This window comes from Magallana gigas, chromosome 5, assembly GCF_963853765.1.
Source record: "Magallana gigas chromosome 5, xbMagGiga1.1, whole genome shotgun sequence".
In the NCBI taxonomy this organism is placed as follows: Eukaryota; Metazoa; Mollusca; class Bivalvia; order Ostreida; family Ostreidae; genus Magallana; species Magallana gigas.
The window spans coordinates 15,186,364-15,200,780 of NC_088857.1; the positions used below are offsets into that span (position 1 = coordinate 15,186,364).

General features: G+C 33.9%; 2 protein-coding genes and 1 non-coding gene across 3 annotated transcripts; all 3 read left to right on the forward strand.

Moving 5' to 3' along the window:
- The first annotated feature begins 644 nt into the window (after positions 1-644).
- Positions 645-9,336, forward strand: LOC105319553 (protein limb expression 1 homolog). Its single transcript, XM_034472162.2, has 5 exons — positions 645-856; positions 1,272-1,543; positions 6,241-6,404; positions 6,711-6,851; positions 7,116-9,336. Exons 2-5 carry the CDS (start codon positions 1,273-1,275, stop codon positions 7,527-7,529), a joined length of 990 nt encoding a protein of 329 aa, XP_034328053.1. The 5' UTR covers positions 645-856; position 1,272; the 3' UTR covers positions 7,530-9,336.
- Positions 9,337-9,462: 126 nt separating this feature from the next.
- LOC105319552 (sec1 family domain-containing protein 1) lies at positions 9,463-12,449 on the forward strand. The gene is made up of 3 exons (XM_011417143.4): positions 9,463-10,337; positions 10,524-10,688; positions 11,072-12,449. Exons 1-3 carry the CDS (start codon positions 9,496-9,498, stop codon positions 11,964-11,966), a joined length of 1,902 nt encoding a protein of 633 aa, XP_011415445.2. The 5' UTR covers positions 9,463-9,495; the 3' UTR covers positions 11,967-12,449.
- Positions 12,450-14,136: 1,687 nt separating this feature from the next.
- Positions 14,137-14,275, forward strand: LOC117686691 (U4 spliceosomal RNA). The gene has a single exon (XR_004599792.1). It is a non-coding gene; the product is annotated as a U4 spliceosomal RNA (small nuclear RNA).
- Positions 14,276-14,417: the final 142 nt, after the last annotated feature.

The window sequence follows — 14,417 nt, forward strand, 5'->3', positions numbered from 1 at the left end:
ATAGAAGAAAATACTCAAAAGGAAGAATAATTTTCTCTTCATTTTTTCATACTGGAAATCAATCCCTATAAAATTCTAACAGAGATTCCATATTGGATTTGAAAATCAGTAGGAAAATTATTTCTAATGGAAATTCCTGATTAAATTTTTTAATGTCCTCTGGGAATTAGATTTTTTCCTGTGAGGAGGAATTGTTATTTTTTATCATATGTATTTTATAAAGATAAATATCTCACCTGACAGGTGAGACAGAGACACGGCGTAAAAAAAGATTTATAGACGGGTGGGGAAAAAGTCACACTGGCACCGTCATAATAATCCGGCAGTATTAAATATTTTAACGAAGCAGATTAAATATATCTAATCAAAAAAGAAGGAAAAAATCAATCGCAAAATCTGTTGAACATAGCGGCTATATGCCTGTCCACTTCTCAAAAGAGAATCTATGATACCCAAATCCAAACCTGATATCTGTTAAATATGACCTGCTTAATTCTAGTCTTCCATTAACTTCAACTTTCAATATAAAACAAATACTTATTTATAATAATATGAATTTTGCTTCTTTGGCGTTTTGAGGAACTAAATTCGGTGCGAAACGATAGGGAGACGAAAACTCATGGACCGTGAATTTTTAATTTGGAATGCCTCGGCAGTTTACCAATGAAGGAGATTAGATTTGGATCAACATGAAAGTGAAATTCTTCAAATAGTTATCAGTAATTTTAGTGTCGCATGAATTATTGATTGGTGTATATCGACTATGTAAGAATCCGTGGGAAGGATTGGTATCTGTTGAACTTATTTACTGGGATATATTTTATCCGCAACCGTGATGAAAACAAAAAATTGACAGGTAAGATCCTTAGATTGTTTCGATGTTTGCATTCTCCATTTTGTTTACAGATCAGGGTAGTGAATTCACTGAATCATGTGGATTAGTAATCAGCTATATTCATGATATTTTTCATTAAAAGAAATTATGTTGATTTTTTTATTTACTTTCTATGAAGATGTTCATAGTTTTTATCTCAATGCAGCTGTTTACATAATGATCTCCGTAGCTTTAACAGTTAAATCCTTAAAAACCAAGCATTGAAATATTCTCTTGTACTTGTATATCGAACTATTTGAAATATCCGTAATGAAATTATATTAGCTAAATTAAAGTATAATATGGAGCTAAATTGAGAGATTGGGTCCAAACTGTCCTTTATAGAATTCTTTTCAAACAGTGTTAAAAAATTAATCTGTAAGTTTCATGATTTCAGAATGGCCATGTATAAGGGACACCCAGGTATGGGTGGGCACGGTAAGCCTGTCCCAGCACCCCGCCAAGCTTCCTCTCCGATGTCCCCAACAATGTACGCTGAGATGAACCGACCCCTTCCCTCACAAATCATGGCAGCTGCTGCAGCTGGGATGTCTGTGTCTCAGCAGCCTGGAGCTTCAATGTCAGACGCCAAAGCCAAGACTGTTCTCAAGGAAGCAGTGGATGCTGTGGTCAATAGCTTTGCTAAGCATTCTCATGGATACGGACGGGGTAATTACTTTATATACATGTAGTAAATAAGAATTTCTTCGTCATGCAGTTTTTCGTCAGCCATGTATGGTTTCATTGTTCAATCCTGACAAACCATGCCAAAGGCAAAAGGTTTTTTAAAGCATTGCCTTTAATATTCCTGGAAACCATCACTTGGTACTTGGTAGCTGGGCTTTAATCAACTTTTTCATTAACAAATGGAAAACCTTGTTAGTAAGATTTACCATAAAACATGAGTAATGAATATGATTCCCCGTAGGTGATAAATTTCATAATAGTGCATTTTTTTTTTATGAGGCTGCGAGAAATGAGAAATGCGATCACACGTCTGCTTGATTTTTTATGCATTAACTGTAGAAAATCAAATAAAATGATCTCTGGAGGCTATTTGTGATTAATGTTGCTGAGATTCAGATAGAAATGTTGATATTTCAATGCATGTTATGAACCATCCCAATTTCCTATTCATAAACACCTACAATGTCATTTATATTGTAAAAAGCCTCTATCTCTCTTTCAATATCATTGATAATGATAGGCTTCACTATACATGTATGATTGAAAATGTGCCAAAGCCATCATTATAAAGTCAAGTACATGTTATGTGTATTTCAGCACCTGTTACAGTAAGGCACTTAGCTTGATCTATCACCTTGTTGATAATGCTAAAGCACAACACACACAAATTCATACCTGTAAATTTTATATCAATTGAAAGACAATTCTTTTCAATCCACACAGGAATGGAACTTATCATTAAAATAGGTGTGTTGTATTGTTCAGGGGGCAAGCTTCAATAGATAGCTTCTTTGTATTCATCAAAATTTCATATCTGATTATCATTTTTGATGAATTGGGGACCAGGTAGATACAGGTAAAATTGCACCTGATTCATAGAACAGGTGAAGAGAAAATGTACTCCATTTACCTCTAGGTAGTGGGGCCTGGTTTGGTAAGACGGGGAAAAAAAATCAAGGTTTCTCTTATCTTATGTAACCAAACAGTACAGACTTTGATACAATAATGGTGTCTTTTGTGCCAGGTATATAAATACCTGAGTTGATTAAATGCATGCACTGATGACATATAATACTTGCATTTACCAACTCGTCCATTTAATCTAATACATGTAGCTTTTTTTTTTTCACTGATTTTTATTGAAAAGAAAAGATATATGGTCCTTTTACTCAAAATTATCCCAACAGGCTTGTTGGCAACAGCAAAAAGATATTTTCCATACTACCGGTATATATGCATTCTTTTAATGGCATACACTGGTTTTAGTTCAATAGCAATTTTTGCTGATTTTTTTAAAAAAGAAATTTGGTCTAGCCTATAGATATTATCTTTAATTTGTGCAATTTTGATCACAGGTATACCACTTACTGGTACATCAATACTAGATTATTCTGTGCATTTTTTATTGCTGGTACTAATTACAATCATGGTAATAGCTAAACCAGATAAAACAGACATGTTTATTGATACAATTTATTCCTTTAACCCCCCCCCCAAAAAAAAAAAAAAAAAAAAAATTCTAATAGATTTGTGAATATGAATTCCAACAAATACTTAGACTGCTGCCCGACATGGAGACTAAACAAATAATTCAAGCTTCCAAGATTGATTAACTTGAATCTACATGTACTAGCTTGATTTGAATTTGAAATGAGTTTAATAGGCAATGGGATTACAGGCTCGAATATGCACATTGGTATTTTTATAATGTAAGTTGGGAGATCCTGAACTGTATGTTTAGTCTGGTCAACTGCAGACATGATTTCAATGGAGTTTATATTACTGAAAGCTATCTTAACATGTAAATGTAACATGTGGATGTTCGGGTATACATGCATATGTAAATGTATAGTTTTGTTGTATTCTACTTAATAGGGACTCTATGTCTCATGTACATGGAGACATTTCCCCCCTATCATGTTTTATCGTCACATTTGAAGTAATAAATGTCTCGTTTACTGCCCATTTATTAGAGGGAAAGTGATAAGAATAAGAGGGCAAATATCCTTAATATGCGTGAAGGCATTTGACTTAATTTTGTTTTCTTTTCAATGTAAAAAAGTTAGAGACTGATTTGGCAGGGTTCCTAGAACCTGAAACAACAAATTGTTATAAAGAATCAATTTTCATCTTCAGAACCTGAAATTTAAACAATTTCAACTTCAAACAAAGGGATCAATACAACCTTTTTTTGTTTGAGAGGACATCAAATACTCATAAATGGGTGATTATATAAAAAAAGAAGAAATTCTCGCAACAAGCGCTCTCTTTAAATGTTAAGAGACCCTTCTCACAGGTAGCTTGGTGTTACAAATAAAGATAAACATGGTGAATTAAAGTCCAATCAGGCTTGAAAGCCGCGGATTAAGGACACATAAATGACCAGTTGATTTTGTTTACCCCCATGTCACAATGCAAGACAAAGGCAGGGACAAGAAGAAAAGGCCGTTTCCTGATAATCCAGGGCCTCATGTATTTATAATCCCCCCTCCTTGTTGACACACATTTGTGACTGGTTGAAGGGGGGTGTTTGCAGAAGCCCTGATTCATGGGAGTTTCAATTTTGGGAGGGTTTGAGGGTTTTATAACTTTTCACTCAATATTGATATTGATACAGAAGACATCAAATAATGAAGGTTGGTGTTAGTGGATTAGAGGGTCAAGAGTGTGAATTATCTGGGTCACTTAATCTGCAGAAGTGAATTTAAGAAAGCAATGGCTTTTCATCTACAATATTAAACATTCAATCACTCTCCTTAAATCACTAGTAAATTACCTGTTTACATTCAGTTATACTTAAATGTAGCAGCATAAAATAAAGGTCAGATGGCAAATCATGTTTTATGTGCTTGAACAATAATCTTCATTTGTCTGCAGACACCCTCCTCCCCCCCCCCCCCCCCCCCTTTAAATAAAAAGTTATCAAAACCTTTGCACCTTTTTCTCTGTCTCTCTCTCATTGAGTTACTTTAAATTAAAAATAAGATAGGGTTAAATTATAGGTACGATGAAGTCAATTCCACAAATTTTTCTAACATGGGCATTGGCCACAATTATTTTTTCTCTCAAACTAATGGATATAGAGTTTGCAAAATTTTCAAGAAAGACTGAACAGAATACCTGGTGATAAATAATTTCAAAAACTCTAGAAAAAGAATCATTGTACTTTAATTAGTATTTGAATAAATGACAGAAATCATAAATTTCATTACAATCGTACAAATAAAAATGAATTTTTCCAATGTTCCTGTTTTGTTGTGCTATTTTTCCCAATTGAAAGGGCCCCAGCCTCAAGTCCTAAATTGGTGAAAAAAAACCCACTGGGGTATCATGAATGAATCAGAATGATGGCCTTACATATGCTATTCACTTGGGGCAATTCAAGTGATTTTTCAATAGATTGTATCTACAGATATCAGCTGGATCACTGTATTTAGTCATTTGCTTCCTACTCTTTAAAATTGACCTAAAATAAAACATTTGTTTATCTGCAATATCTTTTAATCAATAGTTAGGCAAACACATGTATAGTAATGAGATGAAATGTAGATAAACAGATGTGGTCACAAGATTATTCCACTGTCCATATATTAAAGGTCGTAAAACAAAATTTTCAGTCCGTTGGACGACATCCTGCATTAGGACTCAACTAGATGTCCATTAGATTGATGCCATTCAGGATTTATTTGTCATCTTTACCCAATATTTCATTTCATAAATGAACTGTTATCATGTTATTAAAGCTATCCTTTAGGGGGAAACCACTATCAATTGCCAGTTCATTCAATACAGCAGTCGGTTATCACAGAATCACTGGGGATTTCGCCTGCCTTTAAACTCTGTTATCCTTGGGTGCATCTTTTCAAGGTGATTTCTAAAGACATTTGTCAAGGAATGCAGGAAATTCTCCCGCATATATAAGTTTCTAGTGCAGGTTTTTAAAGCAGCCATTATGACGGAGATTAGTCCGCATGACTTAACTTGGGTGATCTAATTGTCAAACCAGACATGATGTCATTGAGAAATAAATGTATTGAAAGATGGGCAAAGAAATTTTCACAAGAGAATGTTTTACATCAAAAGAAGTCATTACCAGTATACTGCAATTATAACTGCACTATTGATGTTATTATATATGTAATAGCTTTGACATTTCATTTTCAAATGAAATGCAAAGTGCATTTCATATAATTATGACTTAATTTTTAATACAAAAATTCACTGAATTATTATTATTTAAGCATTCATTTAAATATTATTAATAAAATAAGCTCTATTCTTCAAAGAATATGGGAAAGTCACAAGGGAAATAAGGGATGGACTCCGATCGAGGTTTACCATTGAAGCATTAAAGAAATGTTTCAAAGCATTCTGTCATAAAGTTCTAAACTGCTATGCAATTCCATGGAATACGTGCACATGTACACGTATTTGTTAATTAGAATTTTAAAATGTTTTTCAAATGAACTCAAAATACTTATGTAAACAATGTCCTACATGATAAAAGAAACTTGAAAATATCTTTTCCATAATTTCAGTGTCTTAATTTTATTCCCTATTTTTAAAATCTTGAAAAAGGCCTTAGTGTAATCTCAATGTTATGACAACATTTTTGTTCAGCATTTATTAGCCAGTTTTTATGCCTTCTAGTGTAAAATCAAACACTCTGTCTATTTCAGTGAATGTTGTGGAGGCCCTGCAGGAATTCTGGCAGATGAAGCTGGAGCGGGGAGCGGATCTAAAGAACGGAGCCCTGGTGGTGTACGAGTCCCAGCCCTCAAACTCCCCACCCTATGTGTGCTTTGTCTCCCTCCCCGGGGGAAGCTGTTTTGGCAGTTTTCAGGTACTATGTGATAGATCTGGGATTTTTTTCTGCAAAGTGTTTAAGAAAATTACTAAACAAGACATTTTTGATGAAAGGTTTTAGAAAATTATCTTCAAGTAAAGTTTGATAGAGATTTATCTTTGTGTAATACTTTACAGAACAGAAAATCTGTTTTAATTTTCTTTCACTCATTGAAAAGTTAAAGCCTCGGCTAGAACATTTTACAAAGTTTTTTTGTTCTTTGTTTGGTAACATATCGCTGTTCTATTTAAAATGCTTGTTTTGTTTCATAAAGAAAATTGACTGAGCTTTTCCATTTTTCAGCACTGTCCAACAAAAGCTGAGGCAAGGCGTAGTGCAGCTAAAATTGCCTTAATGAATTCCGTATTCAACGAGCACCCCTCTCGGAAGATCTCGGATGAGTTTATTGAGAGGGCAGTACGAGATGCTGCAGGGTCTTTCCAGGTAAATTATTTGGAGCATGTCAACTCTTGAAAATATTTGCAGAAGCTAATAATAAAAGTGAATTTAATTCTTTGAAAAGTATGTTTGATAAACAGTTATAATTACAGTAAATGCATGCTCTGGTATGATTAGACAAGTTAATTAATGATTCAGACAGAGAATACACTTTTCATATAAGTTTAGTTAGAAAAAAATATAACATATTGTAACATATTTTTATATGGTAGAATGTTGTAACAAGAATTTCTCCTTATCATGTTTCAGGGGAATTTAGCTGATGCGGATAATCCTGCTACTGGTATAGGAGCATTTCGTTTTATGTTAGAGGCCAACAAAGGAAGAACAATGCTTGAGTTTCAAGAACTTATGACAGTCTTTCAGCTCCTTCATTGGAACGGCAGCTTAAAAGCCATGCGTGACAGAAACTGTTCTCGACAGGAAGTGCTGGCTCATTATTCGCACCGTTCCCTTGACGATGACATGAGGTCACAGATGGCTCTAGATTGGATTGCCCGTGAACAGGAAACAGGAGGAATTATCAAACATGAACTTCAAATAGCTGAACGTGAACTAGAGAGTGCTAGACTTGCTGGAAGAGAACTGAGGGTGTTCAAAGAGAAACGAGACATTCTAATGTTGGCTCTTAGTCAGATAGGGCCAGCAGAAAGTTTGGCATAGCCACAAGTATTTCATTTTATGTACAAATGTTGTGTTATAACATTTTATCCTGGAGAGAATTTTTGTTATTTTGTTTCTTGTCTTTGATGTTCACCCCAAATATCACTTTATGTTTAGTTTAAGAGAGTAGTTCAATATAAGGAATACAATAAAGAAGACATGTGTGTGGAAGAGTATTTTATAAACAATGCAAGGAAGTGTTGAATAAATAAAGATGGTATTGATGTCAGGATTATGCAGCTTAGAAACAGTAAATGTGGATTGATTTTCACAAGATTTTATATTAATTATATGGGGGATGAACTTCATGTATATGGTTTTATGGAAAATTATTGACAATTATTTTGATAGTTTGTGTGAAGAAACAACATTGTAACATTACTGCTACTGATCATTAATTCTTAATATTCCTATAGAAATCGTAGATTTTATGACTCGGAAATATATTAACCAAGACTACCATTAAATCTGTTTTCATATAATGATCCGAAGTAAGGTCTTCCATTTTCTTAATGTAAACACATCAGTGCCTAACAGTTTAGAATAATGCTTGTATTAATCAAAGGAGGTTTTAGTGTGTATATCATCTCATGTACTATTCTTATAACTCTAACAATACAAGCCTGGAGTGTACAGCTATATTAGGATAAACATCCATTTGTCAAGTTTGTAATTTTTTTTTTGTTCTCATAACTGAAGAATACATGTGCTTGTTGAAAATTTAGTGCAATATGTATGTGTATAAATCCCAGAATGCATTTCAGATTTGCTTTGACCAAAGGAATAAAACATACCATATAAGTGTATAATAAGAGGGATGCAATGCATAGATTTATGAGGTGAAACATGTTTGAAATGTGATGGATTGAACCTTTAAATTCTGTTGAAAAATCTTTTGATTGCTAATAAACAATTCATCCTTTTGTTTTAAAAAAAATCATAATGAAATAAAATTGAGGAGGCAAATCAAGAATCTCAAACTAAAATGAGATCTGACATTCAGTGTTGATTTATAATTAATTCACACTCCATGAAAATATTTTTTGCAGCTGTATCTTTTGAAAAACTTTGTAAATGTTTTTAAATGTTTATATATTAAAATTGGTTCTGACATATCTTCTTATACAATATAATGAGAACTCGAGTAAGTGAGATGTCCCTTTTCCAATATTATTTTTTGAAAGAATATTTTTTAATTTGGTAAATGAATATATGCCAGTATATTGTTATTTTTTCTTTTTTCCTCGAAGATGTTGGTTTACTTACTTTACCATAGACACAGAATACGTTTTGGTCTAAACTGGATTTACATGTATGTACATACTTTAAGAATTTTTGTTGTTAATTTAAGACCTCTTCTGCATTTTAAATGATTTGAATGTCACTAAGGAGAATCAGTTAAAATCATGCAGTACTTGCTTCATTATATACTTGTATCATTTAATGTAAAAAATCTTCTGTTGTTAACTATTGTACAATTTGTTGATATTAAAATGCATTAAATGGGGGGGGGGGGGAACCCACAAATGTATGAAATGTATGAGTGACTCTTATGAGAAAAAATTGTTAATCTTTAATTTAGAGATACCTAAAATGCAGTAAGAAATACATGTTTTTTTTACAGAGGTTGTCTATCTGTTTTATGAATTAGGATTTTGCACTCACTTGTGATTATTTTCGTGTTGTGATTTTTATTATTTTATTTTTTTTCTCTCTGAATAATTTCTGCATGAGGCGCTTTCATCAGCACATCCAGATTATGCATAATATATGAATTATATTTCAATAAAGAGATGTATTATAAGCATATATGTTTTGATTTGTTATATTATTAATTATTGCCTGAGGCAATGTCATTAGCTGGTCATGAGTCTAAGGGTCATAACTGCAGTAAGACTTGGGTTGTCTTTCCTGAGCTTTGCGTCAAAATCGCCACGTCGCCTGACAGACGGCGCTGTTATTCAAGATGGCGTCCTCCTTACGAGAGAAACAAATTTTAGCTCTGAAACGTATGTTAAATTTTAACGTCCCTGCCACAAAAGCTACCACCACAGAACCACAATGGAAAGTACTGGTATACGACAGATTTGGACAGGATATCATTTCACCACTTTTAACGGTGAAAGAACTACGAGACATGGGTGTAACACTTCATCTGAAATTACACTCGGAACGCGACCCTATACCAGACGTACCGGCTATTTACTTTGTTATGCCTACAGACGACAATATTCGTCGGATCGGCCAAGATTTCCAGAGTCAGTTGTACGAGACATACTACCTTAACTTTATCTCGGCCATATCTCGCCAAAGACTGGAAGAAATCGCCAGTGCTGCCATTCACAGTAACTGTGTAAGTCAAGTTTCCAAAGTGTTTGACCAATATCTGAATTTTATTTCTCTCGAAGACGACATGTTCACTCTCCGTCACCAAGACAGAGACAGTATATCGTACTATGCCCTGAACAAAGGCGATGTGAAGGACACAGAAATAGAACACATCATGGATACAGTGGTTGACAGCTTGTTTTCAGTGTTTGTTACCTTGGGAACTGTTCCTATCATTCGGTGCCCAAGAGGCAATGCGGCAGAGATGGTGGCAGAGAAGTTGGACAAAAAGCTCCGAGAGAACATCCGAGATGCCAGAAGTAGTTTTTTCACCAGTGACAATATTCAAGCCGGACAGTTTTCATTTCAGCGACCATTGCTTGTTCTCTTGGATCGTAATTTAGATTTAGCCACCATGCTTCATCATACCTGGACATATCAGGCTCTTAGTCATGATGTGTTTGATCTTCAGTTAAATAGGTAACAGAAACTTATGAAAATCAATAAATAAATGGATATATTATTGATATATACAAGAGCTGTATGAAATTTAAATTTTACAGAGTGACCTACCTGTAAAATTGTTCTTACCTGGAAATGTTATCTAAAATAAAATCTAACTCTACTTTCACTAATTTTGTTTCATAAAAATTATTATTTTTACAGAGTGGATATTGAAGAATCTGTTGAGTCTAGAACACCTGCAGGTGGAGTTGTCAAGAAGAAGAAAACATATGACTTGCAGCCATTTGACAAATTCTGGCAGGCACAGAAAGGAAGCCCCTTCCCAGCTGTGGCAGAAGCTGTCCAAGTGGAATTAGATTCTTACAGGTAGCTTATTTGAACATGAAGATCTTAAAAGAGATATGATTTTCTTATTTTAATCACTTTATTGTGTTATTTCTTGAAAAATGTTCTAGTGTGATAAAAGTTTTCTCTAATGTGAAAATGATATTAAAACATTTATTATAAAGAACATTTGGATTTCATAAAAATGCCATCAGAAAAAGTATGTATTTGCTCAAAGATATCAAGGGATTGCATGTTCATTATGAGTTCGATTTCTTTTATTGAATTGTATAATGTTACATGCATTTAATTCTTATTAATTTACTTCTCAGAGAAATCAGTACCGCACTTGATCTACACATAATTTATTTTTTATATTAAGTAAAAGAAATAAAAAAGTAAAGAACTGAATTTTCAAATTACAGGACTCAGGAGGGTGAAGTGAAGAAGCTAAAAGCAGCCATGGGAATTGAGGGAGAGGATGAATCAGCAATAAGCATGTTGTCTGACCATACAGCAAAACTCACATCAACTGTGAGCTCTCTGCCAGAGCTACTAGAGAGAAAACGCCTCATTGACCAGCACACCAACATCGCTACGGCTCTCCTAGAGCAGATCAAGGCCAGGAAACTAGATGTCTATTTTGAAACTGAAGAAAAGCTGATGGGGAAATCTGTCTTGGATCAATCATTGATGGATATGATAAACGACCACGAGTGTGGGACACCACAAGACAAAGTCAGATTGTTCATCATCGCTTTGCTGTGCGGACCACCCATGTCCGATGCCGAGATTGACCAATATTTGATTGCTTTAACTGGCGCCAACTGTGACACATCTGCTCTCAGCTACATCCGCAAGTGGAAGGCTTATACCAAAATGACCGCAGCTCCGAGCCAGTATGCGGGAGGTGGAACCAAAACGGTGGGAATGTTCTCCAAACTGATGAACCAGGGCTCCCAATTCTTGATGGAGGGAGTGAAAAATTTGGTCATCAAGAAACATAACCTACCGGCAACTCGAGTGGTAGATGCTCTAATGGACATGAAATCACTACAGGATGTGGATGATTTCCGTTACTTTGATCCCAAACTCCTGCGCTCAGACTCTTCGGGTATTCCCAGGAACAAGTCTCCATTCCAGGAAGCTTATGTGTTCATGGTGGGGGGAGGCAACTACATTGAATATCAGAATCTTGTGGACTATGCTAAAAACAAGTCAAATGCAGGGGCACCACGTAAAGTGGTGTATGGTTGCAGTGACTTAACCAGTGCTACACAATTTTTGAAGCAGTTAGAGAGGCTTGGCTCAGAGAATTAAAATATGTTATTTTAGATGTGTTGTAATTTATTTATTGTATTAACATGTACTTTAAAACAACATTTTTTTCTTTTAATTTGGATTGTGTATAAAAGATTTATTAAAAAATAAACTTTTACTTGAAATTGTATCAATGCATCTCTCCTGTCTTGTCAGTGTAACTGTGTATAATATTTTTGTTTTTGTTCTGGTGCCCAACTGTTCTTGTACAATTTTATTGCTTTATCAATGAATTTTCTTAAGGAAGCATTAAATCTATTGCAAAGCACATATGCAAGTTGCATATTCCTGCAAAGCAAGTTTCAAATCCTTGTTGAGAAACATCTTATTCACAGAAACAAAAAGATTGCTTGTTTTAAAAATAAGATATAGTACATGTACTTTACTACTGCATGTACTGTACTGGTATTTGTATGACAACCTCTATGTTTGCAGGATGATTTTAACTTTATTGAAGTTTTCATTAAATTTATGAAACCTATATGCCTTGATATATATTATTTTTTAAAATATCTGATATATTTTTTCACATAACCAATGATGGGTTTAAGAAGGGATACTAATATGTTACATATGAATGATTAATTATATGTTAAGAGATTCAAATTTATTTAAATCGAGGCACACAAAATCATAGGTTGTCACAGCAATGAGATTTCAGAATGTTATAGAAAAAAAAATCAAAATTGGAGAATAAAAAACAAGTATGTTATTTTTACGCACCACCTTTGAAATTCATGATTTCATTAATTATTTGATATAATGAGATAAGATAAATTTAGCATACAGTTGAGTTCTATACATGTACTGTTGTATGCATTGTGGACTTGACACATTTTTAATGTTTAAAATGTTATGTTTTAAAGGTTGATTCCATCACGAAATTTGATGTGAAGCTGAAAAAAAATGTCAAAATCTTGTAAACACAAGCTATGGAATTGTAAAATTATTTGTGTATCACAATTTTGTTAATATAATTAATTAAATCCAGTACATATACAATGAAATAAACAAAAATTCAGATGTCATTGATCATTATGCACAATGTAATGCTAGTAGGAATTAAAATTGAAATATACATTGCAATTCTCTAAAATATCAGCTAGCTCAAAGAGAAATGTAGATCTCTTTGTTTTTCTCAGCAAATGCAAAGGTTTACTGCTCTGGAGTTATCCTTGTATGTACCAATAAATATGGAGACAGTCTCTATCCTGTTACAGCAGGTCCGAAGGAAAATTAAGATGGGTTGGTACATGTATCGACACCCCCCCCCCCCTTCCCCCCTGAAAAATAAAATGTGATCATAATAGTTTCTTTGTTCCTAAGTATTCAGGAGACATATGATTGACCATGTCTTGTACATGTATACAATACATTCTAATTATTTTTTGCGTGGGTATTTGTTTCAATTTAAGACGTACATTTCAAAATGTCTAAAACCTATATGCACACTTTTTATGTAGTTCTCAAAGTAAGGTTGGTCCCGTACCATTTTTCAACAACAGAACATGCTAATGGCGGAGTTGCCAATCTCTGTTATTTATGTCTCTGGTATCAATAGAACAATACGTTAAATCTTGTTTTGGCAAGAAGCTTTTTGCTTATTTGTCAGTCATTAAAAAACAGTAAAAAAACAAACAACCCCCCCCCCCCCCCCCCGCAAATGTGGAAATAGTTGTTTGCATGAAATACTACCACTTTAGACTTCTCCTAAAAACCCATTGTTCAAAAACACACAAATTAAAATATATGTTAAGAAATAAAAAAGATACACATTCTATATAGTACTTTATTATATACATTAAAATTAAATGTGTGTACGTGTATATGTACCAGTTATGTCATACTGTCTGCTTTCTCAGGAAAGACAACTCGTATGTAGAGTACAATGTACATTCACTCCATTAATATGTACACGCCAGAGTGTGTTATTTCCCTTAGAAAGGTATGCGTATAATAATTAAAAATCTTTATGTAATTACACAAATATGTATTTCTTTAGTTTTAATTATTTACAATAAAATAAAATAATTGTATTTATTTTGAAAATAAACGATAACTTATCAAAAAATTTAAACAATAAACACGAAATTTTGAAAATTAGTCTTGAAAAAATCATCTCAGGTAAATGGCTGGATACTACATATTACGTATTAAACCAATACTCGGTAGCTTTGCGCAGTGGCGGTACCATAGCCGATGAGGTTAATCCGAGGCGTGGTTATTGCTAGTTGAAAACTATACCCAATACCCCGCGCAGTGGCCTGAAACATGGCCGCTAGCGCAATTTTTGAACGCTCCTACGGGAGCAATCATAAAAACTGAATTTAAGCACATGACACCACATCGAACAAGTCCATCGTAGGAATCATGTCCTTGCGCGAACCGTAAAACAGCATTGGAAATGACGTTATTATAATGAAACAGGAATGGCGACAGATGGTTTTTCAT